The sequence below is a fragment of the Lutra lutra genome, chromosome 12, assembly GCF_902655055.1.
Source record: "Lutra lutra chromosome 12, mLutLut1.2, whole genome shotgun sequence".
Lineage (NCBI taxonomy): Eukaryota > Metazoa > Chordata > Mammalia > Carnivora > Mustelidae > Lutra > Lutra lutra.
Genome location: NC_062289.1, coordinates 92,871,974 through 92,898,597, shown reverse-complemented (window position 1 = coordinate 92,898,597; position 26,624 = coordinate 92,871,974). Strand labels below are relative to the sequence as shown.

Sequence of the window (26,624 nt, the reverse complement as noted above, 5' to 3'; positions counted from 1 at the left end):
TGTGCCATCAGTATTTCCCCGGGGGCTGATTCTGAACCGCCAATGTGATGTCTGTAAACATGAAGTCATTTACAGGATTCCTTGTTACGCAGCACACCCACCGGTGCCGTAGCCAGAAATAACGTCAGGAGCACTCGTAGCAGTGAAATGTACAGAACCATCAGGAAGTGATGGGTTTGGGGGTCTTCGTGACCTTTGTTTTAATATGATGTATTTAATTGTAAGTTTATATCATTTTTAACCATAGCTGTGTTTAATAATGGGCTTGCAAATTTCCTGAACACTTAGCACCCCGTTTGGGTTACAAGCTGGCTCGACACGACTTGTGGCCCTCCTTGGTCTGGATCGAGTCTCCGTAGCTGGAACTTACATCGATCAAGCCATATGGTGGTACCTTTAGTGATCAACTGTCTGTCTACAGGATACAGAGGATTGTGGAAACTCTCATTTCTCAGGCTCTAGAGATACTGGTAGGCACTTGCAGCTGGGGGTTTGGGTTAGAATCATCTATATTAAGGCTGATCATAATCAGCTGGTAAGAACCAACCCGGTCATAATGGTTGTATGGCCAGGGTCTGATGTGATTCATTGACACCCATGACGTATGGTGGTTCTGTATTTTGAACCTTGCTTCTGATCCAAATTCTGTGCTGTGCTGCCCAGTTCCTTCTGAAGCCTGAATATCCTCCAGTCATGACGTGGATCATCCCTGCTGAGACGCTTATCCTCTGCTGTGCAATCCTCTTTGTCTGCTGCCTGTCACGGATGCTGTCCCCATTCAGGTGACTCTTGACTTCCTGACACTACCTCTCATCATTCCCTGGGGGCCCCAAGGTTCCCAAGGCATCAGCCTCAAAAGCCCTCTAGCCTGGGTTCAAACACCGTAGAGGCCAATATGTCCACCACTAACAGATGAGTCCTTGTGGATCTCAGCCCTCAATTCTGAGGCCCAAGTTCATTCACATGCTGTCCTTGAGCTCAGCTCCCCATGAGAGTCGGAGACTGGGGTCTATCAACTCTTGAGCTGGTGACATTCTCTGCAGGATTATCTCAACATCGACTGTTCAGTGAATCTGCTTGGGCTGTCATCATAGAATGCCACAGACTGAGGAATGTTAAAAACAGACATTTTTTTTTTCTGATCTGGAGCCTGGAAACTCAAGATCAAGGTGTCCATAGGATTGGTTTTTCCTGAAGGCTTCTTCCTTGGGTTGTGGACACTACTCTCCTGATATCCCTTCCTCTTCTAGTAAGGACACCAGTCCTGACAAATAAGGAGCCCATCTCTGTGACCCCACTTAACCTTAATTACCTCTTTAGTGGTCTTGTCTCCAAATATAGTCATTGGGGGTTAGGGCTGCAACATATGAATTGCGGGGGGGGGGGGGCAACACAATTCAGTCCGAAACAGCCACTGAGAGCTTGGAAGTTGGGTGGTTCAAACGGACATGTGCCCTACGTGTAAATTCATCACTTCTCACTTTGCATCATTTTGTCACCTTTCATCATGTATGAAAAATGGAATATAGTATTTCATTAATATTTTTTATATCGACGGCCTGATGAATGAGAACGCTTTGGCTATCTTGGGGTAAGTAGAATACAGTATTAGAAGGACTATCACCTGTTTCTTTTTGCTTTTTTAAAACAGTGTGGCTGTTCAAAAATTTGAAATCCCATGCACAACTTGCATTACTTTTCTGCTGTGCAGAGAGTATCGATACCTGCCTTTGTCCCTTTGTGCCATTCCTCCTTCCCACCTTCCATGCCCACACTGCCAGCCTTCTGTTGGGCTCAGCCATCCAGTCCCGTCGGCTGTGCTGCCGGCTGGGGAAAGTGTGGAGACACAGGCGGGCAGTGGAGACAGAGACATTTTCAGAGGAGGGAGATGAAACAAGGAAATGTGTCACCCTGACTGTCTGTGGTCTGGCTCAGAATGGGAGACAAGTAAGAGAGACGGGCCGTCCACAATGCCTGTATGACCCCCCTCTTCACACATCCTTGTGAGAGTCTCTGTCCCTTACTCTGTCTCCAAGTGCTTTGCCAAGAGTCCCATGTATGACCCCACCTTGGAACACTCTAGGTCCCAGAACAGAGTTAAGGGGTGAGAGAGAGAAAGAGCTCAGCTCACCACCCAGAGATGACGAAGATATGGTCCTGGACCTCAGCTGGTCCACACTGTCAATACAGGAAGGAGTTGGGTAGTGTGGTGGCGGAGTAGGGGAAGGAAATGGACGGCACTGTGTTTAAGGCTATTCAAGGGGGCACTTTATATACATTATTTCATCCGGTCCTTCTGGCGATCACATATTATATTCATTTTACAGGAGAGAACACAGACACTCGGGAAGGTTGTCTGACTCTGGGCTACCATGCTGTGGCCTGGAGTTAAAAGGAGAGATTTTTCTGGAGCACTGGGAGCTCTCCTGAGTTGGATTCAGGTCCAGGAAGGAAAGCAGAGGGAAATTCTAGGCGGGGACTGCATGAGCAGGGATGCAGCCATAAGCTCAGTGTAGGCACTCCCCAAAAATTCCAGCCAAGGGCTACTCTCCTGCAAGTCTTCTGCTGAACATTTAGGCTTGGGGCTTGGCAAGAACTTGGAGGGACCACCCCACCTGCTTATCCATCTCGTTATTCCCTGATGGTCTCACTCACCGGCTTCGTGCAAGGTCTTTTTTGAGGTTTATTATTTCCTTGTCCATATACTTGATGCTCCTCATTGGCTTGTCTGGCACCTGATGGGAAGGCAAGAAGTGAAAGATAAAAGTGTTAGTATAACCCTTACAAACAGAGCCAGGCTTCAGGAAGCCCGTGCGTGCATCTGAGATCTCTGACCAGGTTGAAGGGGTGCTGGGTGGCACAGTGACCTTCTCTACACCAAAGAAGGGCCACGTACACAGTGGAACTAGCAAGGGCTTTGGAGACAGACCCGAGCTCTGATCCTGGTTCTGTCTGGTGGCTGGCTATGTGATCTCGGACAAATTACTCGACCTCTCTGGGCCTCAGTTTCTTCCACAGAATGGAGGAATAATTTTTACCTTGTTGTGACAAGTAAATTCATTGCCACATTCCTGACTCATAGCAAGCATCTGATAAATGGAGGCTCTCATTAGCATCATACTCAAAATAAAGCAAAGAACTAAATGTTAATAGTCGTTGTTGGTCACAACACATGCCCTCCTGAATACCCATCACCTGGTTACCCCATCCCCCCATCCCCCTCCCTTCCGTAACTCTCAGGTTGTTTCCCGGAGTCCAGAGTCTTTCATGGTTTGTCTCCCCCTCTGATTTCTTCCCGTCCAGTTTTCCCTCCCTTCCCCTGTGGTCCTCTGCTCTATTCCTTACGTTCCATATGCTGTGATGAGCACTGAGTGTTATACGCAACTAATGAATCGTTGAACACTACATCAGAAACTTACGATTTACTTACTATATGCTGGCTAAATGAACATAGTAAAAAAATAAAAATGTTTGACAATCATGTAAAAAAAAATAATCGTTGTTGGTGGCATAGGCAGCCAATCTGGAAAGCCAAATCTTGTTAATGTAGATATGCCCAGGCACTTTTTCCCCTCGTCATCCCCAAGCAGGGCAAGGAGTAAATTATCCAGGTGGTGGTTCATGGTTTTTGCCTCCCTTTCCACTATTCATTTGCCTTGCCTTGCCTAGCCATGAGGGAAACCTCACAAGACTTAAATTTATTACTCAGAGGTTGGTACCAGGTCAATATAAAGAAGAGAGTTAAATTAACTGTATTCTAATATAAAAGCCACTTTTCTCAGCCCTGGCTCTGCGAAACAATAATAAGACCATTATCTGGATTACCCTGTCTTGAAATGAATTCCTGCAGTACTAATTTTTTTTTAATCAAAGGAAATCTCAAGAAATCATGGGGAAATGGGCGCTTTCAGAGGAAGCTGGTGGGATAATGCATTGCAGTGACTTTTGTGAAGGGCGATTCGTCCGTGCATACTAAATGCTGCGACAGCGTGCTTGCCTCCAGATCTAACGATCCTTCTGCTGCCGGGCATCCTATGGGAATATCCCTGCGTGGACTCGGAGATCCATCAACAGAATTGCTCACTGGGAGGCTGCTTGTGAGAGCAAACTCTTGGAAGCCACCCATACGTCTTCCCAATGGAAGACAGGCTAAATAATTATGGTGCATGTAAACCGTGGAATAGTATGCAGCAATTAAGTGGGGTGACAATACAGTGATGGGAGTGTATTTACTGTCATACGGAGATGTCTGAGTTCTTTGAGCGGGAAGTCATGTTGCAATGTATCACACAATTCTGCCCTTTTTTTTTTTTTTAAATGATCTGTGCGCATGTGCGCATCTCCAAAGATGTGGAAAGCCATTACCCCCTCCCCCACCACCACCACCAACGAAGGGAGTCTCTCTGAGGGTGGGATTATGGCGAATTTTATTTTACTTTTCCTAAGCTTATGTGAAATTCCTAGTGCTCTGCAATGAGAATTACTTGGCTATGTGATAAACAAAGAGAAAAGATTATAAAAAACCTTTCAGTGGCCAAGTGAAGTTTGGCAAAGGCCGACTGGTAGGGCTGTGTGGAGAGTGTTTTCCCAACAGTGGAGTGAGGACCGGTGGTGTGCTCACCCGACAGAAATCACAGTGTGGCACCTGACACATGGGGTGAGGCTCTCATCACCCAGCAGCTCTCATTATGCACTTTCTCTGGAAATGAAACTGTGTGGTGATGCCTGCTGCTCTGGGGCTTTTACATGGAACTGGAAGGAAAGGAGTGCGGCTGCGTGGGAGGTGACTGGTGTGTGAGGCAGTGTGGCCAGGGTGGAGAGTGGGCATCTGGAGCTGGGGCGAAGGGGCTGTTGCTGGCCTGCCTGATCCCCAACTGTTTTTCTCCTGGGTCACCCAGTACACATCCTGTGCGAGGCGGCTCAGATGAAGAATGGAGAGTCTCAGGGCACCTGGGTGGCTCAGTAGGTTAAGCATCTGACTCCTGATTTTGGTTCAGATCATGATCTGGGGTATGAGATCGAGCCCCCTGTCAGGCTCTGCACTCAGCACGGAATCTGCTTGAGATTCTCTCTCTCCCTCTCTTTCTCTTTGCCCCTCTGCCCGTTCACTTGTGCGTGTTCTCTCTCTCCAAATAAATAAATAAATAAAATCTTTAAAAAATAGGGGGGGATAGAGAGTCTCTGGCAATCCCCCAGAATACTAGTCACTGACTCTCCTTCTTGTCCACTCTAAGGTACCAAAAAAGCATCCGGGATAGCCTCAAATAAGCTCAACTAGATATGAGACAGTGGGATCATGTATCAACTTTATCTCCGTGGGTATTCTTAGCCATGAATTACAGGTAATATATCTTAATACTCCCGGGTGTTTCAACCCCTTGGCTGAAAATTAATGACACACCTGTCAGTTTGGATCTTGAGGGATGGGTAAAGTGGGGGCGGCGACAGACCCCCAAGGAGGCAGGTAAGTATCTCCAGGAGTATTTTCTAGAACTTCTACATGATGGACATTTGCTTTCCTCACACCCCAGGATCTCTTCAACCTCTGTCTTGATACTAGTTCCCTCATTAGACCATTTGCTCCTCTCCCAAGGGGGCACTTGCACCATGGTGGATAGTCATGGGACCAAGGGCTGGGTTGTTCTGAGTGGCTGCAGTCAAACAGTGCAGCCCATCTCCCATCACAGTGACTGGTTTAGGAATGGTCTTATGATGTTGTTTGGGCAAATGAGATGCAAGCAAACATTTGCCAGGGGTTTCTAGAAAGCATGATTCCTAGATCTTTTGAGGAACCACATGCAGAGAAGTCGTCTTTCCTCATTGACTATAATTGGAGAAGCAGATATCCCTGGGAGTTGCTGGCAGCCATTTTGTGCCCATGAGGGTTGCCAGCCTCTAGTTGAAGATGTGGGGGAAGGCAGAGAAGAGAGGCAAAGAAAAACTTGTCCCGTGGTGCCTTGTTGAACTAATCAAGCATCTCTAGACTTTTCATGAACTTCTCTTTTATTATTTAAGCCAGCTTGAACTGGATTTTCTGTTACCTACAACCATAAGATTTCTATCTGAAATATGTCCGCCCTTGGGTGTGCCAAGGCAGTCAATAGATCAAGAATTATTTTAACTTGTCCTCTTTTCCCTTCCCTTCCCTTCCTTTCTTGGATGACCAACATCAAATGACATCCATCTTGGTGCATTTTGCAGTGAAAACAATGAGATTGGTCATGTTGAAATCAAACATTTGAAGTCAAGGTTACCTTTTCCTAATCCTTCTCTTTTTCTGAGCACCTCATTAAGTCTTTCTTGCAGGACCAAAGTAACTTTCTTAAAGCATATTGTGAATTAAAAATACTTACGAACAAAGATAAAACCAAACACACTCAAATTTCCCTGCCAGATAATTTGAAAATACGCAATTGAGATGCTGCTTGAAGTCACAGTTACGTACACATCACTCTCTTAAATGTCTCAAGTTTCACCCCCCACCCGGGGAAGCTTATGATACTTTCCAAATATGACCCCAAATCTTGCCTCTGTTGAGAGTTGCCTCTAAAAGAGAATTTGTATGGACTGGGGTTGGTACTGAACAATTCATAGCCCAAAGTCAAGCTGTCCCCTTGATCTGACATAAAACTTGAGCAGGACAAGATCCATACCTCAATCCCTGCGATTATGTCAGCATTTCAGTGGAGTCTCAGGAAACCATTTTCACTGTGACCTTTGTTTAAGCACAATTATAATAAGCCAGTGGTAATAATTGCCATGGAATGAGGGAGTCCTTGTTGTCACGACATTTACCAATACTATCTGATATTAACATAATTAGAAGTGCACAACACATCCAAGAATCACTATCTTTACAGCTTTCCAGAGGGCAATTTAGCCTTGTGTGTATGTGACCTTCAAAGCACATATGCTCATATCCCCAGCAATTCTACTTTTATCCCAGGAAAGTTTGCAGAAAGGATTAAAAGATTTACCCATGAGGATGCCTATCACAGCAGTATGAATAACAGTGGAAAACATCTAAATGTCCAGCAATGAGCACTGAGGGGATAAATCACTGTCTACCCAGATGATGGAAATGATGCGTTTGAATTTGGTGCTGCTGTTTAACTTGCTATTGACGTATATTTGTTGCTATGGAAAGGAATATAATTTCAAGTGAAGATGAATGTTACTAAAATATAAAGAACTTAGATCGTCGAGTTTTGAGATTCATATTCATAGAAATCTATAGATATTTCTAAAAACGTATATGCACGAATACAAATTATGTTTTGAATTAATGATATATGGGAAGGTGCATATGAAATGGCATAATAAACTGGAAGTAAATATAACAGATTGCTAATGGGGATATTATCTCAGGGTGTTTGAATTATGGGTAAGCAGTAATTTTTAATTTGGGTCATCTTTTTCCCTCCCTTAGAAATAATTTCCCTGGGGCGCCTGGGTGGCTCAGTGGGTTAAGCCTCTGCCTTCTGTTCAGGTCATGATCTCAGGGTCCTGGGATTGAGCCCCACCTCGAGCTCTCTGCTCAGAAGGGAGCCTGCTTCCCCCTCTCTCTATGCCTGCCTCTCTATCTACTTGTGATCTCTCTCTCTCTGTCAAATAAATGATAAAATCTTTAAAAAAATTACCTGTATTAATTATCTAAGAAAATAACAGCGTTTTGGGGTTTGTAGAGCAATTCTGATTGATTCTATCAGTATAAGCTAAGCGGAAGTTTTCAGTGCTGTTTTATTTATTTTTTAAGATTTTTATTTATTTGAGAAAGAGGGAGAGAAAGAGAGAGAGAGAGAGGGCACAAGTGGGGGGAGGGCCAGAGGGAGAGGGAGAAGCAGGCTCCCCACTGAGCAGAAGCCTGGGATCCCAGGAGCCTGGGATCATGACCTGAGCTGAAGGCAGGCACTTAACAGACTGAACCAACCAGGAGCCCCTCGGTGCTGTTTTCAATTGAGTCATCTGAGAGTCTGGAGTGATGTAAGCTAATTGTTTATTTTAGCACACTGCATCACGCAGGGTCTAGGCAGGAAACAGAGCTCGTGGCAGGTCGTTCAATACAGGAATTTAATATAGGGTAGCAGTTACTAAGGTGTTGGAAGAGCTGAAAAGCTAAATAGGGGATGGCATGACACACTTGAGATTGGCCAATGAAAGAAGCTTCTACCACCTCCAGGGATGGAGGGGCTGAGGGGAGAGGTAGCTTTCAAGAGCCCTGGCAGAAGGTGGGCTCATGGAGGAGATGTAGTTTCAGTTGGGGCTGCTGCCAGAAGCTGACTAAAGGGAAGGGGAGAAATACTCTGGCTTCTTCCTTCCTCTGACCCACTCATTTCCTCTTCACACCTCCTATTGGCTAAACCTACCTGGAAGCTCCCTGGTGAGGGCACCTGGGAAATGTAGTTTGCAAGGATTAGCCCCCTATGGGGAGCAGGACATGAAAATGGAAATGAGGGCCAAAATCAAATGGCTGTGGTTATAGTTTATGCTCTGGATGCTGACCAGTGATTTTTGGACTATAAAGCTGGTTCTCCTATTAATAAGGACCCCTTTGCAGATGGTAATGTTGGATATTCCTTATTTTTGGATCCCAAGTTTGAGGTTCTTAGAATTTTCCACGGCTTAAGTACATATCCAGATTTGGGAATCATTCTCTCTCTCTCAAAATCATTATCAAAGCCCAGGTTTCTAAAATACCCAGAACCCACCTACTTCTCCCAGTTTCTTTCCCTGAGAAGAACTGTGCATGTCATAACTCTTATTTGGATTTCTTTTTTTTTAACAGCACGGTACTGTAAATATATGTTCTCTTTGAATGATTTTCTTAATAATACTTTTCTTTTCTCTAGTTCAATTCATTGTAAGAATACAATATATAAATACATCTAAATACAAAATATGTGTTCATCAACTGATTACCTTGTCATTAAGGCTTCTATTCAGTAGTGGGTTATTAGTAATTAAGTTTGGGGGGGGAGTTAAAAATTATGTGCAGATTTTTGACTGTGTGTGTGTGGGAGGGATTCAGTGCTCCTAATTCCTGTGTTGTTCAAGGGTCAACTGTATCGTATATTCCAGATCTTCATAGACCGCTTCCTGTTGCTCCAAAATTTATATATCTTATGTCCCATACTGATAAACAAGCTGATGCTAACTATTGCCTCCCTGCTGACACTGATTAATGTGTCTCCCTACCCAGGTAATCTACTCTTAGATCACCCACATTTGCAATACAATTCTACGTTTAAGATTGTATTCTGGTTATGAAACTCACTAATGAACATTGCAGAAAATCAACAAAAGATAGAAAAACTAGGAGAAAATAAAAGCCAAGTATCACCCCATCACCATCACTTTGGATGTCCTTTACCTTGCTTGCTGTGACGACTTCCAGCCAGGATTCACAAAAACCATCCTGGGACAGTGGACTTCAGTTTTCTGCCCTTGCCTCCCTGGGGACTGCCACTGGCCTCAAGAGCCTTCAGTTATTCCATTGACTTGCAGAGTAGAGAAGTTGCCTCCACGGGGCGCTTGGGTGGCTCAGTGGGTTAAGCCTCTGCCTTTGGCTCAGGTCATGATCTCAGGGTCCTGGGATCGAGCCCCGCATCTGGCTCTCTGCTCTGCAGGGTACCTGCTTCCCCACCCCTGCCTGCCTCTCTGCCTACTTGTGATCTCTGTCAAATAAATGTATTTAAAAAAAAGAAGAAGAAGAAGATGCCTCCAATCTTTGTTCCTTGGAAAACAAAGTCAAATCTCTGCCCTGTCCACATTTTCCTTTTCTGATTGATCTGTAAATGCATCTTTGACAGCAGGTCTGTGAGAAATACCGCATGTCACCCTGTAATGTGTCAGGTTAGAAGCTGGTAAATGTGGAGAGCAGGAGTACAGCTCAAGTGAAGCCTTAGATGGGGATGGTTTTTTGGGCAGGTGTCCTCACATTTAATATTCATGTGCTGGGACTGTTTAAACTAGTAACACTTGGAAATGATTTGGTTTAACCTGACAGCTGAGAAGTGAGAGGTTGTGGGAATGAATGGAAAGAGCTTTGTTGTCCGAAAGACCCAGGTTTGAGTGCTGGCTCTGTCACTTGGGGGTTGAGTGACTCAGACAAGTTGCATAGCCTCTCCGTGTCTGTTTCCCCATCTGTGAAATGGGGTGAATGCTGTCTACCAATAACATTACTATTCATCGGTGTGCCACACACCATTCTAAGTGTGTTCTTCTTTGAAATACATGATTCCATTTAGACCTTGCCGTATTATTGTTTCCATTTTATAGAGAAGCAAACTGAGGCTTTGAAAGGCGAACATGATCTTCTATCGAAGGTGAAGTCTGGATCTGAGCTCAAGTTCAAGTGACATCAGAGCATGTATACTTAAACATGACTTCACTCTGATTCCCCTTTTATACTGTGGGGGCTAAATAGAGGATTGCATGTGCTAGCTATTAATTTACAGATACTACCTCTAAAGCCTGCCCACTGAATTTTATTGGATTTTTGTCACAAACATTGTCATATGGCAAAAAATCAGAATGATTTGTTGGAGGTCAGGGCTGGAAAGCCAATCTTTTAAATATCTGTTGTTCTCTGTCTCTTTATGAAAGAATGTTCCAAACCCGTCTTTGTTATTTCTTAAAATATGATCTACATCCTAGAATCAGATTAAGATGGAAATGAATTCCTGCTAAATGTACTTGGGCTGATACAGATATCAGGAGAACAGCTGGGATGCTCCGTCAAGTGGCGAGGGGGAAGGGAGGCCATGTGAAAAGCTGAGAGCATTGAGGAGCAAGCAAGATGATTGGCAAATCTCAGACTCATTATGGGGAAGCTGTAAAAAACAAAATGGGCAGAGAGTGGGTCGGATCTATGGCAAGAGCATACGTGTGAGCCCAGACATCTTTGCACACTGATATTTAAGCTTTGGGTGGTTTTATGATGGTGATCAGTACTTTCCTTTGGGGAGAATGAGGGTTGTTTTGTTGTTGTTGTTGTTGTTGTTTGTCATCATAAATATAGGTATACCTACCTATCGGGATAACCTGGAATGAGGGACTTCATCCCCGTGTAGACACTTCTAACTGAAATATGAAGTATGCTATTGAATTCCTTAAAGAATTTCTTCACTGAAGGCAGGGTGCATCCTTTAGAGTGGTTTTTTTTTTAAGATTTTATATATTTATTTGACAGAGAGAGAGAGATCACAAGTAGGCAGAGAGGCAGGCGGGGGGGGGGGGGGGGGGAAGCAGGCTCCCTGCTGAGCAGAGAGCCCAACGTGAGGCTCCATCCCAGGACTCTGGGATCATGACCTGAGCCCAAGGCAGAGGCTTTAACCCACTGAGCCACCTAGGTGCCCCATCCTTTAGAGTGATTGAGTTACTCTTATTTTTCTCATCTTCCTCCGGACCCTGGAGAAACGAGGTTGGGGACTGGTGAATAGTGGGTTAGTGGAAAAGGGGACGGTCATCCAGGGAGAGGAGTGAGTCCTGCTGGGAACTGAAGGACAAAACAAGCAGCAGGAATCTCTGGGGGGCGGAGGAGAGTGAGATGACAATGGTCCCTGGGAAGAGAGCGTCTGATCTCCAGATCCTGACACAGTGTCTGACCCCGAGTTCAGTCCATCATTGCTGAACAATGAGATGAATGCATCACGGTCTCAAGGTTCAACCCTATAGGTTAATTGTTAATTGCAGAGGGAACAAGGTATCTGCATAATGACAAGCCCTGGTGGATACCACCTGAACCAGAGCGAGCCCCCTCTGCGTCACCAGTGATGGGACAAACCAATGTCACGTGCCCTTGGAGCAGTGCACTGGGGAGGACACAGCGTCACCTACGTGGTATTTCTGCCCCAGTCCAAGTGTGGTCAGGAAGGAAGGATGAGAAAAATAAAAGGTAAGGGTCATTCTACAAAATAAATGAACCTGGAATCTTGGAAAATGTCAATGCCTGTGTCAGTTGGCGCCTCTGGGGAGCAGGCATGGGGATGGGAGTACAGGAGGTTTATTGGGATGAGCTTGTGAGAGAGAGCACTGGGAAGAGATGGCCTCAGACCACGACGGGGATCTGCCAGAGCCTCAGCCAATGCGACGGGGAGTTCTAGAGCAAAGACTGCACATGAAGGGAGTGCAAGCAGGCGTAGGGCAGAAATGGCCAGGGCTCATCGGTTGGGGGGGGGGGCATGTTGATCCTGGCCTCTGAAGGAGATCTGAACGGACCTTGCCCTCTGAAAGTACCAGTAACTAGAGGCTCTCAGCTACCTGTACTCCTTAGGGCTGAATGGCAAGTTCTTTCTTGGAGAGTGGTCCAAGAGACACACCTCTGTGGCTTCCAACATGTGCACCTGTCACCCCCTCTGCAGGAGAGGGCCCCAACTATGTAGACAGCTTGCCTTGGGACTGGATGGGTGTCTGGGACTGGGGGTTTTTTTTTGCATAGTTTTATTTAATCCTCACACTAACCTTTGTGAGGAATAAGGGTACTTATTTCTGTTTTGCTGGAAAGGAATCTCAGGACCCTAGAGATTAAGCTGTTTATCTAAGGGCCCATGGGTCGTAAGTGGGGGAGCTCAGTAGCTTGTATTCCTTGACACCCCCCCCCCACAATTCCCTAGTCCAGGGGCCAGCAAACAATGCCCTGCTGTTGGCTTTTGTAAATTGGGAGTTTTTTTCTGGAACTTACTAGAACACATTCACGCCCCCTTTTTTTTATCACTGCAAACTGAGGGGACTCTGTTTCATAAATGAGACACAGAGATGTCAGTCTGGTGGCCTGCAGAATTCATTTGATCTGTGCAGTGTTTACAATCATTTGGAATTCATTTCCTACCTCTAGAAACGAGGATCTTTCATATGCACACTCAGATTTCTAGCTGTGCAATGACATAAAAGGTTGCAGAAAACATGGAGTGTGCAGGCTGCTTCTCCGTTGAGAGTGGGGTGGGGGGGGAGGGGAATGGCCAAGCCTCATAAATGGACAAATTATTGTGGAATTGTAACACATCACCACCGTGCTCAGCGTTTTATGCCATCCATCCCATTTGCTTCTCCCCACAGCTATTAATAAACCCATTTTACAGGAAGAGCACAGAGGAAGTCATGCAAGGTCTCTCAGAGCCGAGACTAGAACCCTAGGGCGATGGTTGATTTGAGGTATCAGCTTGACTGGGCTGCCAAGCGCTCAGAGAGTTTGTCAGGCACTATTCCGGGTGTTTCTCTGTGGATGTTTTTGGATGAGTATAAACATCTGAATCAATAGACTGAGTAGAGAAGATTGTGCTTGCTAGTGTGGGTGGGCCTCATTCAATCAGTTGAAGCCAGAACAGAACAAAAGCTCATCTCCCCAGGCCCATAAGAGTTAACTCCTCTCGCCTGTCTATCCTTGGAGCTGGGACTTCGGCTTTTTTCCTGCCTGTGCACTGGAACTGAAACATCAGCTCTTTCTGGGTCTTGAGCTGGGGGGCTTTCAGACTAGAATATACACCACCCGCTCTCCTGGGTCTCTAGCTTGGAAATTACAAGTCTTGGGTCTTGTCAGCCACCAGAATTGCACGAACCAGTTCCTTGTAAGGAATCTCTTTTATCTCTATGCATCCTATTGGCTCTGTTCTCAGAGAACTCGAGTACATCCAGACAACTTGTGGTTAAAACTGGGGTCCTCAACCATTAAGCCTCCCTGAAAATTCAAAGCCTTGTTTCCAAGCCTTTGTGTCGGAGGGAAAGACAACGTTGTTCCATAATTTGTTCCTCAAATCCTCCTTGTTTTTAAGGAGGGTAATTGGTTTGTTGGGAAGGGAGATGAGTGTGAAGATGGCTACTGGAGAAGCATGAGGATGAAGGGTTCCAGTTGGTAAAAGTAGAGTGAGATATCATGAAGCGTGGGGAGAGAGCCTTGGGGTTGGGGCGGGGGGCAGCTCATATCCAGAAAAAATGCACCAGTGTGAAGGACCGTTTTATTGATTTTTCATCCGTGGGGCTCAAAGTAACACTCCTCTCCATCTCTTCCATGAACCCTCCAGTGAAATCCACATTACACACTGGAATTTTTTAAGTGGTAGTTATGCTTTGAGGGGCTGGACAAGGTGTAAGCCAGGCCCCAAGGTGTGCAGGGGAGATCAGGGGTGGAGGAGTGACAGATACGGAGGGGGAATGGGATGTGGGTTCTGAGTCCCAGCTCCTTGCCCCTCTAGCTGTGTGGCCGGAGGTCTGTCACTCCCCTCTGTACATCAGGGCTCCCAACTGGCACCTGCCCAGTCTTCAGCCAAGATGCTGTGAGAAGCAGCTTGGTGTATCAGCTTGGTGAACCAAACACACCAGAGAAGGTTACTATCATCATCACTATATCATAAGTACATGGAATTTTTACAGACTTGAAGCCTAAATTGAAGATGAAGAGTATAATTTGAGTGAGATTACAAAAATATTCCCAGACAAACTCAGGAAGGACAGATTAAGACCCATCTGGAGACAGTCAGCAATGGTAGCGATGCACAGATTTAACAGTAAGTGGCGCTAGATGCCATAGCTTTCTGTCAAACCCGGGTTTCCTTCAATCTTTCTCTGCCACCCTCCACTCACACTTGATTGAAATGGAAATTGGCTGCCAGCATCGGTGAGCCCCCATCAGCCCTGGGATTGAGCTGACATGCCAGCAGCCTATGTGCTATATCCACCCAGTAAAAAAAAAAAAAAAAAAAAAAAAAGAAATACATTAATCTCATAAACCCTTTTGAAAGACTAGATATGAGGGGCCAGCTGTTGGGCAGTAGTAGCCAATGGGAATCCGTGTCATGGGCATTCAAAGTCCTGGAGCTGCTTCTGGACCTTCTGGACACAGGCCCCTAGTATGTATCAACCATCTTGCCAGCAGCCGTTCTGCTTGATAATCATGCCTTAATTTATGCCTAAATAATTATGCCTAAATTTTCAGGACCTCCAATGTGTTAGGTTGGAGATGGCACATGGGCTCTGCCTTGAGTGCCAGCTTCAATCTCCATTCGTAGCAGTGGCTATCTGGAGCTGCCTGCAGTCCGATCTCATCAGAATTCTGTGACTGATTAGCAGTATCTGCCATGGTTCCAGGAAGGAAAGGTAGCATCCAGACAGACAACTGCCCTTCCCATGCCAGGCACTTGGCGTGTGTGTGTGTGTGTGTGTGTGTGTGTGTGTGTGTGTGTAGGGCGGGGGTGGGGGGTGGTAAGTCCTACATGCATCTTCAGTTCCTTTTCTCTCTCTGTCTGGAGGCAGATGAAGTCAACATATTTGCAAAATCCCAGTGAATCCCTTGACGGTTCAAAGAAACCCAGCCTTCCATTGGTTAGACTCATTTAACCTCATTTCCCCTGTGAGAAGCAGAAGCAGAGATGAGATTAAGCCAGTGGCAGAAGGGAAAAGATCGAGGACGCAGAATTGCTGATGGGGGCTTGAATTCCCCTGGGGATGAGCATTCCTGTGTCTCCAGGGCTGCCTTGATATGATTTCTATGGTGCTGTCCACAGGATGCCTTCCAATGCCAGGTTACGTGGACCACGTTAGGACACTGAGGGAGGGGCAGGAGTAGTTCAAATATTTCTTAAATTCCTACTATGCATTAGAAACTGGTTGGGGATATGATGTGGAATGAGACAGCCTCCCTGCCCTCAAGGAGCTCACGGTCTAACGGGGGAGACAGGTATCAAACAGGCAGTTCAGCTATAACACGGTGACATGTGCCCGCGTGGACCCCAGCCCAAGGCTGGTGAGGGGAGGTTACTGGCCGAGGTTCTGACTGAGTTGAACAGAAAAACTGGAGCGAGAATGGTTTCAGACGGAGGGAACTATGAGGAGTTGTGATTGTAGGGTTTGGCTGGGGAAGGCAGGGGAGCGATGGAGGGTCTCCTGACGTCCCCAGGCAGGAGAAAATATGCCCAAAGCTGGTAATGCTACTGAGAAGCCATGAGAAGCCACTTCAGCAAATAAGCTCACAGATGAGGGCCCTCGCTAAGGACTGAAGATGAAGCCTTGAGTTTTATATCATTTTTTATCTTAGTTTTTTTCTTTTGAATAGGCAGGATTTTCAAAAGGTTTAAAAACAAATAAAAGGGTATGTAGTTAAAAAATATTACTTCCATCTTGTCTTCAAGCTATTCATTTCCAACCCCGGAGAGGATGAGTGTTACCAAGTTCTTGTGGATCCTTCCAGAGAGATTTTATTGTCTAATAAGCAAATGCACACATGCGCATACACACATGCACACGCCCGCTGTACCACCTGAATGGGACAGCCATGCTGGGGGCGGGGGGTGGGGCAGAACACTCCCTCCACAGCCCCAGAAGCCCCCTTGATGTCCTGCACTGGCCCCTTGGGCGTCAGGGTGACCGGTCTGGCACCTGTCATGCCGAGCAGATGTGGGTTCCCAGCTGCCCTCACAGTGATATTTCCAGCCAGTGTGTTCTGGACCAATACGTCCAAGCTGCAAAGCCTCCCTACTGAGGAAGGAGCTTTAGAAACACAGAACAGAACTGCAGCTACGATGCATCTCACTGTCTCCCCATCCCTGGAGGAAGGAGATTATCCCCAGGATGTAAAAATCTTCGTCTTCTGGCTTTGGGCTGAGAATCGCTGTGGGGAAGGCAAGTGGGCCACGGTTTGAGCACCAAGGCTCTACTTGTATTCACAAAGGAAAAGGAAAACCAGCACTTCTTATTTAAAATATTTGTTAGGGGCGCCTGGGTGGCTCAGTGGCTTAAAGCCTCTGCCTTCAGCTTGGATCATGATCCCAGGGTCCTGGGATCGAGCCCTGCATTGGGCTCTCTGCTCAGTGGGGAGCCTGGTTCCTCCCTCTCTCTCTCTGCCTGCCTCTCTGCCTACTTGTAATCTCTGTCAAATAAATAAATAAAAAATCTTAAAAAAAAAAGGAGGGGCGAAGGCCCCCCCTTCTAAAAAAAATATTTGTTACATTTAGCTTATCTCTTTAGCTTGTTTCCTATTTTTAATGTGAAGTTGAAAACCAGTGCTTATGTTGTAGACTGTGTGTTCTCCCTCCCTCCTCTAAATTCAAGCCTCGCAAAGCATGCAGGGAGTGTGACCCTGTCTGTCACATTGCCTCTTAGGTCTCTGGCATGGAGCCAAACTGGAGTGGTTTCTTGGCAGTTAGCTGTTGAGTGGGTGGGTGAACTGGTGAAAACTAAGCGTTAATATCCTTTGATTTTCGACTCTTCGACTCAGCTCCTAGACATAGCCCGGAAAACTGACCCACAGGCCCAGAACAGATGCAGGCTGGCCATCTTGATGATGTAAACATAGTAGTAAAAGACAAGGAGAGATGATGAGCCCAGCTCCTCCTCTACCAAGTGAGGAGTCAGAGATACTCTCTATGGTGAATGGGGAACGAAAGGCAAGTGTAACATAGTAAAAAGACTGTATCTTATTTTTTTAAAAAATTGAGCAGAAGGTACAGAGACTTTCCCTGTATAGTCCCTGCCCCCACACACGGACAGCCTCCTGTATTGTCAGCAGCAGCCCCCCGACCCGAGGAGGGCGCTTGTTACAACCGATGAAACCTACACTGACACATCATTATCACTTCAAGTTCGTAGTTTACATTAGGGGTCACCATGAATGCATATTCTGTGGGTTTGGATGAATGTCTAACGACACGTATCTGTCACGATAGTATCATGTGGAAGACCTTCACTGCCTTCCTAACACATTTTTTAAAGCTACAGCATTAACCGGTGACAGAACTAAAGGTAATACTATTTGGGGGAGGATGGGGTTTGGAGGTGGGAAGTGTGTAAGGATGCCAAGGAGCCAGATCCTCATTTTTCATAGCGGGAAGTCTTTAAAGTCTTAAGCATACAAACTGAGACATATGAAATGCAATCCAAATTGAATAATTTGAAATGTAGATTATTGGAAGAAATAATAGGAAAGTGTTAGAAGTGGAAGCCTGGGGAATGCCTTCAGTAGTGAAAAGTGGGCTTGGAAGAGGGACTCCTACTCTTTCGTATTTTTTTTTTAACCAGTGTATGTTTTACATTATTTTTTTTAAATATTAAAATAGTTTGAGAACCCTAGTCAGAAGGAACGAAAAGTACAGAGCCCCACTTTGTCCTATGAAAACCAACAAGCACAACAAGCCCCTGATATCCATTCTCATTTCGAAGTCAAGACAAAATTAATTTAGAAAAGAAAATACAGCCAGGGAGCAGAGTTAGCAACCTCAGGAAATTCAGGGAAATGTAATTGAGTAAGAATTATCTCCTTAATTACTTCTGACCAAATCAATAACAACGCTAGATGAGAAACCACAGTCGTCACCAATGAGAATCAAGTTACTGAGAAACGAATTGGGGTTCAGACTTGTTTGAAATAGCAAAACACCTGCTTCTCACAGTCAGCAAACATGATTCCTGGGTGGAGGGTGGGCGGAGGCAGGAGAGGACCGTGGCTGGCAGCCCAGGTGTGGGTCATCTGCTTATTTTTTATTTTATGTTTTCAAAGGGTGAAAGTCTGCACAGAGAGCCCTTCTCCAAAGATTTGAAAGCATGGATGCCCTTGATGGTGTCTGTCAGGTGTTCATCTCCGTGCCTTGCTGATGCTCACCAGGGGAGAAGCTAGTTAGCCGTGTAAGTTAGAGGGAGGTGAACCGAACACCCCAGGAGTAGTGAGTGGGAGAGCGTTTTTGTTTTCAGAGCACAAAGTTCTGTGTGGGAACTACACAGATTTCTTTGAAACAATCTTGGATGTGCTTTTCTAGGGAGGCGGTGAGGATCATTGTTCCAAAGGGGCCCTGCTGGGCACACCTTCTAGATCTTTCTGGGACATGGTTATTTGTTCTGGACCAAAATTCTGTCTAGAGCTGGAATCTAAGTGTGCACCATTTGCCTAACCTCATGCAGACCTACCTGTCTCCATCAATACTGGGGTCTCCTTACAGCTGGCCAGGGCCTTCTCATTTCCCTCTCACACTCTGTGCCTTACTCTTGGCTCCCCTGCTCCCTGGGACTTGTCAGTGGGTCATCCCCACTGTCCAGGATACACTGGATATTTTTTTGTTCAAAAAAGACTCACCGGGTGCCTGGGTGGCTCAGTTGGTTAAGTGACTGCCTTCGGCTCAGGTCATGATCCTGGAGTCCTAGGATCAAGTCCCACATCGGGCTCCATGCTCGGCAGGGAGTCTGCTTCTCCCACTGACCTCTCTCCTCTTCTGCTGCCTCTCTCTCATTCTCTCTCTCAAATAAATAATAAAATCTTAAAAAAAAAAAAAGTCTTACCGAGTCCCTCTTGGGATTCCAGTTCCATGCTAGGAAATACACATCCTTCCCGAAGTTCCCACTCAAGAGTTGTAGTGCATAGGCAGATAATTAAGCAGGGAATACAGGCAGGGGTAGGAGTGGGCCTGGGGGTGCTGTGGGTGCTAGTGACACAGCCAGGGCAGGGAGCAGTCAGAGATGAAGGAAGTGACTCCTAAGGCCAAGTGGAGACTTGAAGGACTAGGGGGATCTAAAAGAAGAGCGAGGTGGCTGCTGTTCCAGGCAGAGGAACAGTGTGTGCAAAGATCTGGAGGTGATAGAGGACCTTCCTATTTAAGCATGGCAGCTGGGAGCCTACCCAGCCCCCTGGGATTGGAGGTAGGACAACTTATTTGCAGCTTGAGCTGATTAAAGCCCAGAGTTAGACCCTTGGAGCCCTGGCCAGGGAAATCTGCGGACAGCTAGAGCTGCAGTAACCTCCTCCTAGGCACAGACCCAGTAATCACCTTCCCAGGGGAGTTGTCTCTCCCAACCTCAGTCCATGTGGCTTCAAGGATGGGCACATGATGCAGCCCTGGCCAGTGAAAATATGCTAGCAGCTCCCTGCCCCTAGGGAGGCTTTGCTTCTTTTAATCTGAGACCCAGCAGCCTAATGATTTTCAATCCCAGGATACTTGCTGCAGCTGTTAGGAAAGAGATCTTTTTCCATAGGGGTTGCTGAGCTGGGAGAATGTCCACCTAGAGCTCTTGGTTGGTCACCTTGGTCACCATTTTGGCAAAGCCTACTTGAGAATGAAGCTGACGTAGAAGAAAGAAAGGTAAAGATATTGTTGGAGCACCCAGACCTAACTAGATTTACCTGCAGACTTGGTGTTTACTTGAGACAATTAATTTTCTCTTTCGCTTAGGCCACTTTGAGTTTTTCTATCATTTGCGATCAAAAGTTCTTGACGATGATTCATATTGCAAATGGTTATCATATTGTGACTAGTCTAGATGACCCTAAACTATACCCCTGGAGAGTTATACTATTTCCTGTGTCTAAACCATAACCCATGGGAGAGCACTGATTTTATACAGCTTTTTTCTTTAAGCTTTTTTTTTCTTTTTTTTTTTTTAATTTGAGAGCAAGAGTGGGGGAACGGGCAGAGGGATGAGCAGACTCCCTGCTGAGTGCAGAGCCCGACATGGCGCTCGATCTCAGGACCCTGGCATCATGACCTGGGCTGAAGTTAGATGCTTAACTGACTGAGCCACCCGGGTGCCCCTGGGAGAGCACAATGTTAAAGTCATCAGAGATCATCAGAGTTGAGATATTAGCCGGCATAGCCCCCTCTGCCACACGACAGATATACTAAAAATGGCCACCTTTACCAAATGCTTACTAAGTGTTGGGTGCTGTTGTAGGCGCTTTACATGTATTAACTCATTTCACCTTGCAACACGCTTTGTGTACAGGACTGTTCTTAACTCTGTCTCACAGGTTAGAAAAGGGACTCACAGAGACGTGGGGTACATTTACAGACTTACATGCCCAGGACGGGCCTGAGGTGGAATCGTTGAAATTCAAGCCGCGGCTTGCTTCAAGAGTGGGCACTCTCCATGCTCCACAAACAGATGAGGAGTCCAAGCCCCAGAGAGGCTGGGAATTTTCCTAAGGCCACACAGTAAAGCAGCAGAGACTCGGGACAAGAATACACAGGGCCTGGCTTCCCAACAGGCCACCCACCAGGCACAAGGAATGGAAGGGCAGCAGCTATGAGATTCAGAGACAGAGTCTTTGGCAAATGCAACGGCTCTTTGCGCTTGTTTTCTCATGCACAGACCCTACTTTGTAGGGTTGTGATGGAGATTTAATGTGCTAATGCGTGTCAAGTTCTCAGGACGGAGCTGGGTTTATGGGGTCTCTCAATAAATGCTAGTTGTTAATGTAATTGTTATAATTAATAAGCTGTGCCATTAATGAAGGTGTAAAACGCAGGTGTCTGCCACATGACCACGGGCAAGTTGCTGAATTACAGTGGCCATTGGTCCCATTGGTAAAATAGGGTTATTATCTGCCCTTTGCTCATGACACCAGAGCATTACGAGGATTAATTAGAAGTTTTATAATGTGCTGTGCACTTTGATGCTCTATAAACAGAGAAATGTGATGGTTGAATATTTATATAATCCCCATTACTGAGGATCTTGAATTGCTTTACTAATGTTTTTTTTTTTAAATTCCAATTTCCCAAAGGTATATAAATCAGTCTGAGTTGAATAAAAGATTGGGTTTTTATTATCTGCCAACAGCTTAGAAACTCAACAAGACTGGGCATCTGGGCACCAGTGGGCTGACTGCAGTGCTAAAGTCTTGGGAAGGGAGAAGGAGATGCTGAGACTGTAGGGCTGTCTCTTCCTCTCAATTTGAGCTCCTTCAAGGCTAAGACTGGATCTTGTCCTCCAGTGGATCACAAGCACAGGGCATGACATTCAGCAAGCATGGAATGAACACTTGATGAAGCGAAGGATGGACAGATGGATGGATGTAATCCTTGACCTCTTGAAAACAAAAGAGTAGGTGGGTCTGGCCCCAAAACTATGGCCAGAGTAGATGGGGAGCCACATTAGGTATTGGACAGAAAGCCATGCAGGCAACGTGATGGGTTGGAAAGACATTTGACACCTCCCAGAACTGGGTTCACCTGTGTGATCTTGGTCTCGAATCAAATATTTCTCTCTTCATCCGAGAATCATAGTAATGTCTGTTAGGATGCTTTGAGCTGAAGGAAACAGTAAACTCCACCCATCCTTGCTTAGAATATAGGGAAATACATTACTTTATGTATCAGGGAGTCCAGAGTAGGATCTGGGGTTGGCTTTAAGGTTCTGTCCTGCCATTGAGCTGCCCACAGGGTCAGCCTTCACAGAATTAGCTTCAGCCTTTGACATCTTCCCTCACGTTTGTAAAATGGCTACTGGTAGCAGTCAAGGTCAACGCTTCTTTCCCAAAAGCCCTGATGAATCTTTCCTGGCCCATTGGTCCAAATGAGCTTGTGGGTCCATCATTTAAACTAATCATTGGCCAGGTGAATAAGATTGCCATGACCAGACCCATGCTGCTCAGACTGTGGTCCATGGGCCAGTATCATGAGCATCACTTGGGAGCTTATTATACCTGCAAACTCCTGGGCCACGTACAAGACCTCTAGGGATGGGGTCCAGGAATCCTCTCCATCAGACTCTTCTGAGGATTCCTCTGCCTGCTGCAGTCTGAGAACCCCAGGGTAGGGTTAGACAATTCAGCTGGGATGGATGCTGGTGAGTCAGCTACAAAATGTGGATGATCGTGTCAACTTTAGAGGGTTGTTAGGAGAATAAAAATAACATATATGTAAAGGACTGGCACCCAGTAGGTGCCTACTAACTTCCGGTTTCCTTCTCTTTCATTCTCCAGTGATGTCTAATATTTACTCTTCCCCATTAACTGTTCCTTCTCTCCACCCCAAGGTGCCAAATGTCCTCGTGCTGCTCTGATTTATGGAAACCAATCTGTAGACTAATTTATACAAGGTGGGAGTGACATGAGGTGTCACTGAGCCGAGCAGCATTTTCACCCTGAAAATGGAGTGCAGGGAGCAGGCAGTGGGTAGCCCAATGGTATGCTTGGAAAATGGTGTAACTTAGGCATGCACCACCAGGTTTAGTGGGTTGGGGTATGTTTTAGGGTGAGACCACGCTGATTAAAATCCATGGGTAACCTGATACTCTGGCCACACCAGGGAGACCAGTTGGCTGATCAGGACGCCCGTTGGTAGCCATCACGGGTGAAAGCAGATGAGCACAGGAAGCTATCAGATGAGGGAGGGCTGAGGTCAGTCAGGATGATGGTGTCAACCTCCTCGCTGTCCTTCCCTCTCTGTCTTCAGAGTCCTGTTGGGGCATTTAGGGAGGAACAAGGCCCCTCTTGATCTTTGCATCTGGAAGTTTCAGATTCCTTTTGAATAATAATAATTAAAAGGAAAAACCCTACAAGTATTAAAAAACACAAACACACCCAAGCAGACACCAGATATCTGGGCATGACAGGCTCTCTTGGCAGTTTCCTGATTCAACAGCTGGCTCTGCGTGTCAGGCTGAAAGGGGAAAAAAAAGTTGGCCACTAGTTCGAAAGAACCTTATTCTGAATAAGCTGGAGCTGAAAAGGTCCCTTAATCCCCAGAGAGGAAAAGGCTTCTTTCGAACAGACGAACAGACGGGAGGGTAAGGGAAATGTTGGCAGGGAGAAGGGGATTAATTAAGTCAGAGCCCCAGCCCCTCACTTGACAGGAGGGTGCCCTTCTGGGTTCCATATGCATATCCTTCTGAGCTCCCCTGCAGATACGGGTGGGGAGGGGTGACCCCACCTTGTCATCTAGGCTTCCAGAAAGGGTTCTTTATCCCAAGCGAGGGACAGGGAAGCTCCTTCATTCAGACCGAGTTAAATTGGGGCTACTTGATCAGATTTTCGTACCCCATTTCCCTAACCCTGTATATTTTTAAATTTTTTTTTTTTTTAAGTTTAGAAACTGCCTTTGGCATCAGGTGACCCCGGGCTGCCAGTTCAGCTTTACCCCTGTGTGACCCTAAGTGAGTTATAACCTCACTGTGCACACATTTTCTCTCCTGTCAAATGAGGACGTTCATAATATGGCTTTTCTTTTCAGACACGATGTGAGAATTGCAACTAATGAATTCAAGGCCCCTCACATCGTACCTGGCATTTCATGTGTGCTTAATAAATGTTGGCTATTAAGACAATTATGAGTTCTGCCAATAAGCTCCTCAGCTCCTGAAGGTCTTGTCTAAGCAAAACCTTACTAGACAAAGCCAGTATGCATTAAAAACAATCTTAAGAATATAAAGGGAGACAGACTATCTGGCTGTAAAAATGCTGGTTCCAACACTTACTGGCATCTGTGACCACTTTCATCAGTAAACAGAGCAAGAATGGATCCTTTCCAACAGGGCTCATTGAGCCATTACCTCCCCCTTCCCCTTGGGAAAAGACCCACATGAAAGTCCTCAGGGTGGCGATGGGTCCCTCTTCCATTTCCAGGCCCCACTCCCTCTCTGGAACTGACTTCCTGCCTGATCTGGGGCGGGGTGGGGAGGAGGGAGTTCTCACTGACATTTTTGCCTCTTCACCATCTGTAGTGGGTTTCGTAGTGTCCTCCCACACACCCATGTCCACCTGCAACAGAATGGGACCTTCTTTGGAAATAGGGTTTTTGCAGATGTTATTAGTGAAGATAAGATAAGGTCATACCCTATGAGGGTGGGCCCTAAATATGATGACTGATGTCCTTATAAGAAAAGGAGGATGCAGAGGAGAGGCCGTGTGAAGGAGGAGGCAGAGATTAAAGAGACACAGGTGCAAGCCCAGGGAGACTTAGGGTCATACCATGATCCCCCAGGAGCCAGGAGAGAGCTCAGTCTCTCCAGAAGGAACCAACCCTGCTGATGCCTTGATTTTGGCCTCCTGATCATGAACTATGAGAAAATAAGTTTCTACTGTTTTAGGCCACCAAGTTTGTGATAGTTAAGGCAACCCTAGGACACTAACATGCCATCTTTCTATAACAAAACTCACTATCACTCTTTTACTTGAAACCCTTCAATGGCTCTCTGTTGACCTCAAAGCAATGTCCCAGTTCTTTGGGGTTTTCTACGGAGCCTTTCATGCCTGCGTCTGCTGGCTATACCTCTCCCCCCCCAGCACCCTGTCCCCTGCTTAATCTCTCTGGATGCCTTGGAAACACGTATGCTCCTGGGAATGCATTATGTCTCCTGCAGGGGATGCTCCTTCTTTCCTCTCCCACTCTGAAAACTTCTACTCCTCCTCTGAGACTCAGTTTAAATATCTCCACCTCTCTGAAGCCTTCCCGGGAACCCCCTTCTTTAATTCTCCCTCTCCTGGCCACGTGAGGCATGCTTCTCTGCTCCCATTGCATACTGACAAGTCTTTCTCCTTGGAACACTGAGCTCATGCACCAGAGCTGTTTGTGTGCTACCCGTGCCTGGATGGTCTTGTCTTTGCAAGCGATCAGTAAGTGTTTGTGGGTTGACCAGATGACTCTGGAATGCGTCATGCAAGAGGGAGGGGACTGATGTCATTTGATAGGAGCTGCAAGAACTGGAAGGTAGCAGAATATACGCCAGCTTGAAAAGGGTACGGAGGCTCAAGATCATCAGTCTTCCTAATCAGTCTCGGGGAGACAAGTTGCCCGTGTTTTGTCCCCCACCATGTCCTGCTCGCCCATGAGAATTACTGTATTCTGTATAGCCAGGAGGCTGCCCACTCTGGGAGCAATTAGAAGGTGCAGCTAAGCTTTTGGGGGCATGCTTGGAAGCAGGCAGAAGCCTCTTCAGGCCCAGCAGGCACTAAGGAATAGGGTCCCGGGATGGACTGCCACAGGGTGGGGCAGCGCACAGCACAGGGACCTTATCCCCTGCCTCCTCACGGCCGGCAGAAGGAGCTAGAGCAGGTGCACTTAGAAAGCTAGAGGAGAGGGCTGGAGAGCACAAGAGGCCAAGAGTGCAGACTTTAATGCCAGACACAGATTTCAAAACCTCAGTCTTCTACTTGCTGGTGGGGTCTTCTTTGGACAGGTGCTTTATCCTCTCTGAGCCTCAGTGTTCTTACGCCTACAATGGGGAAGTTATTCATCCCAAGGCCTGCCTCGCGGGGTGCTTGTGACCAGTAGAACTAGTCTATTCAGAATAGAGTGTCTGATATGTAGCCAGCTGTTGGTAAATGGTAACTGTCTTTTTCCTTTTGTCTAGCAAGAATATTATTAACAAGACAAATATTTTCTGGGGACCCATTAAAGGCTTGTCATTGTTCCCAGATCTTGGGACTCAAACACGTTTAAGCTCAAGATGCTTGGGGCTGTGAAACACTCTTTGCCAGACCAAAGGAGGTGTGTGCGAGTGTTCTCTTCCAGAAGGTGCTTGTTAATGCCCGATGGCTCCATTGTAGCCCTGCTGGACCAGAAAAGGTCATCTGACCTTTTGTCATCTTGTCCACACTGCTGAGGGGAGTTTCATTAAATGAGTCCTTATTTCCTTGCTGGATTTCTTTGCTGCAAATGTCACACAGACGTAGGAAGCTACAGTCTGATATCTCCCTTCTCTTGAAACCTGCCCCTGGTGTGGACACGGGGACGACTTCTAAGGCTCTTTTCTCAAACACCGGGAGAAAGATTCCTCTTTGCAAAATTCTTCCCGGTGACTTGCACTCTTGAGGGCGAGTTGATGAATCGTGTTTGTCTGTGTTTGTCCAAGGTACATTTCAAAAGTCGTTTATTGCCAGCTCCATTTTAAAAATATAAACATTCTCCGTGTTTAATGCAGGTACAAATCTC

General features: G+C 46.3%; 1 protein-coding gene across 1 annotated transcript in view; it reads right to left on the bottom strand.

Annotated features, from left to right (window-relative positions):
- CCDC60 (coiled-coil domain containing 60) overlaps window positions 1-26,624 on the bottom strand; it is a 161,968-nt gene that overhangs the window by 86,096 nt on the left and 49,248 nt on the right. Inside the window, exon 2 of the mRNA XM_047698580.1 lies at window positions 2,656-2,735. Within this exon, the coding sequence (XP_047554536.1) occupies window positions 2,656-2,735 (80 nt within the window). The remainder of the gene's footprint in view (window positions 1-2,655; window positions 2,736-26,624) is intronic.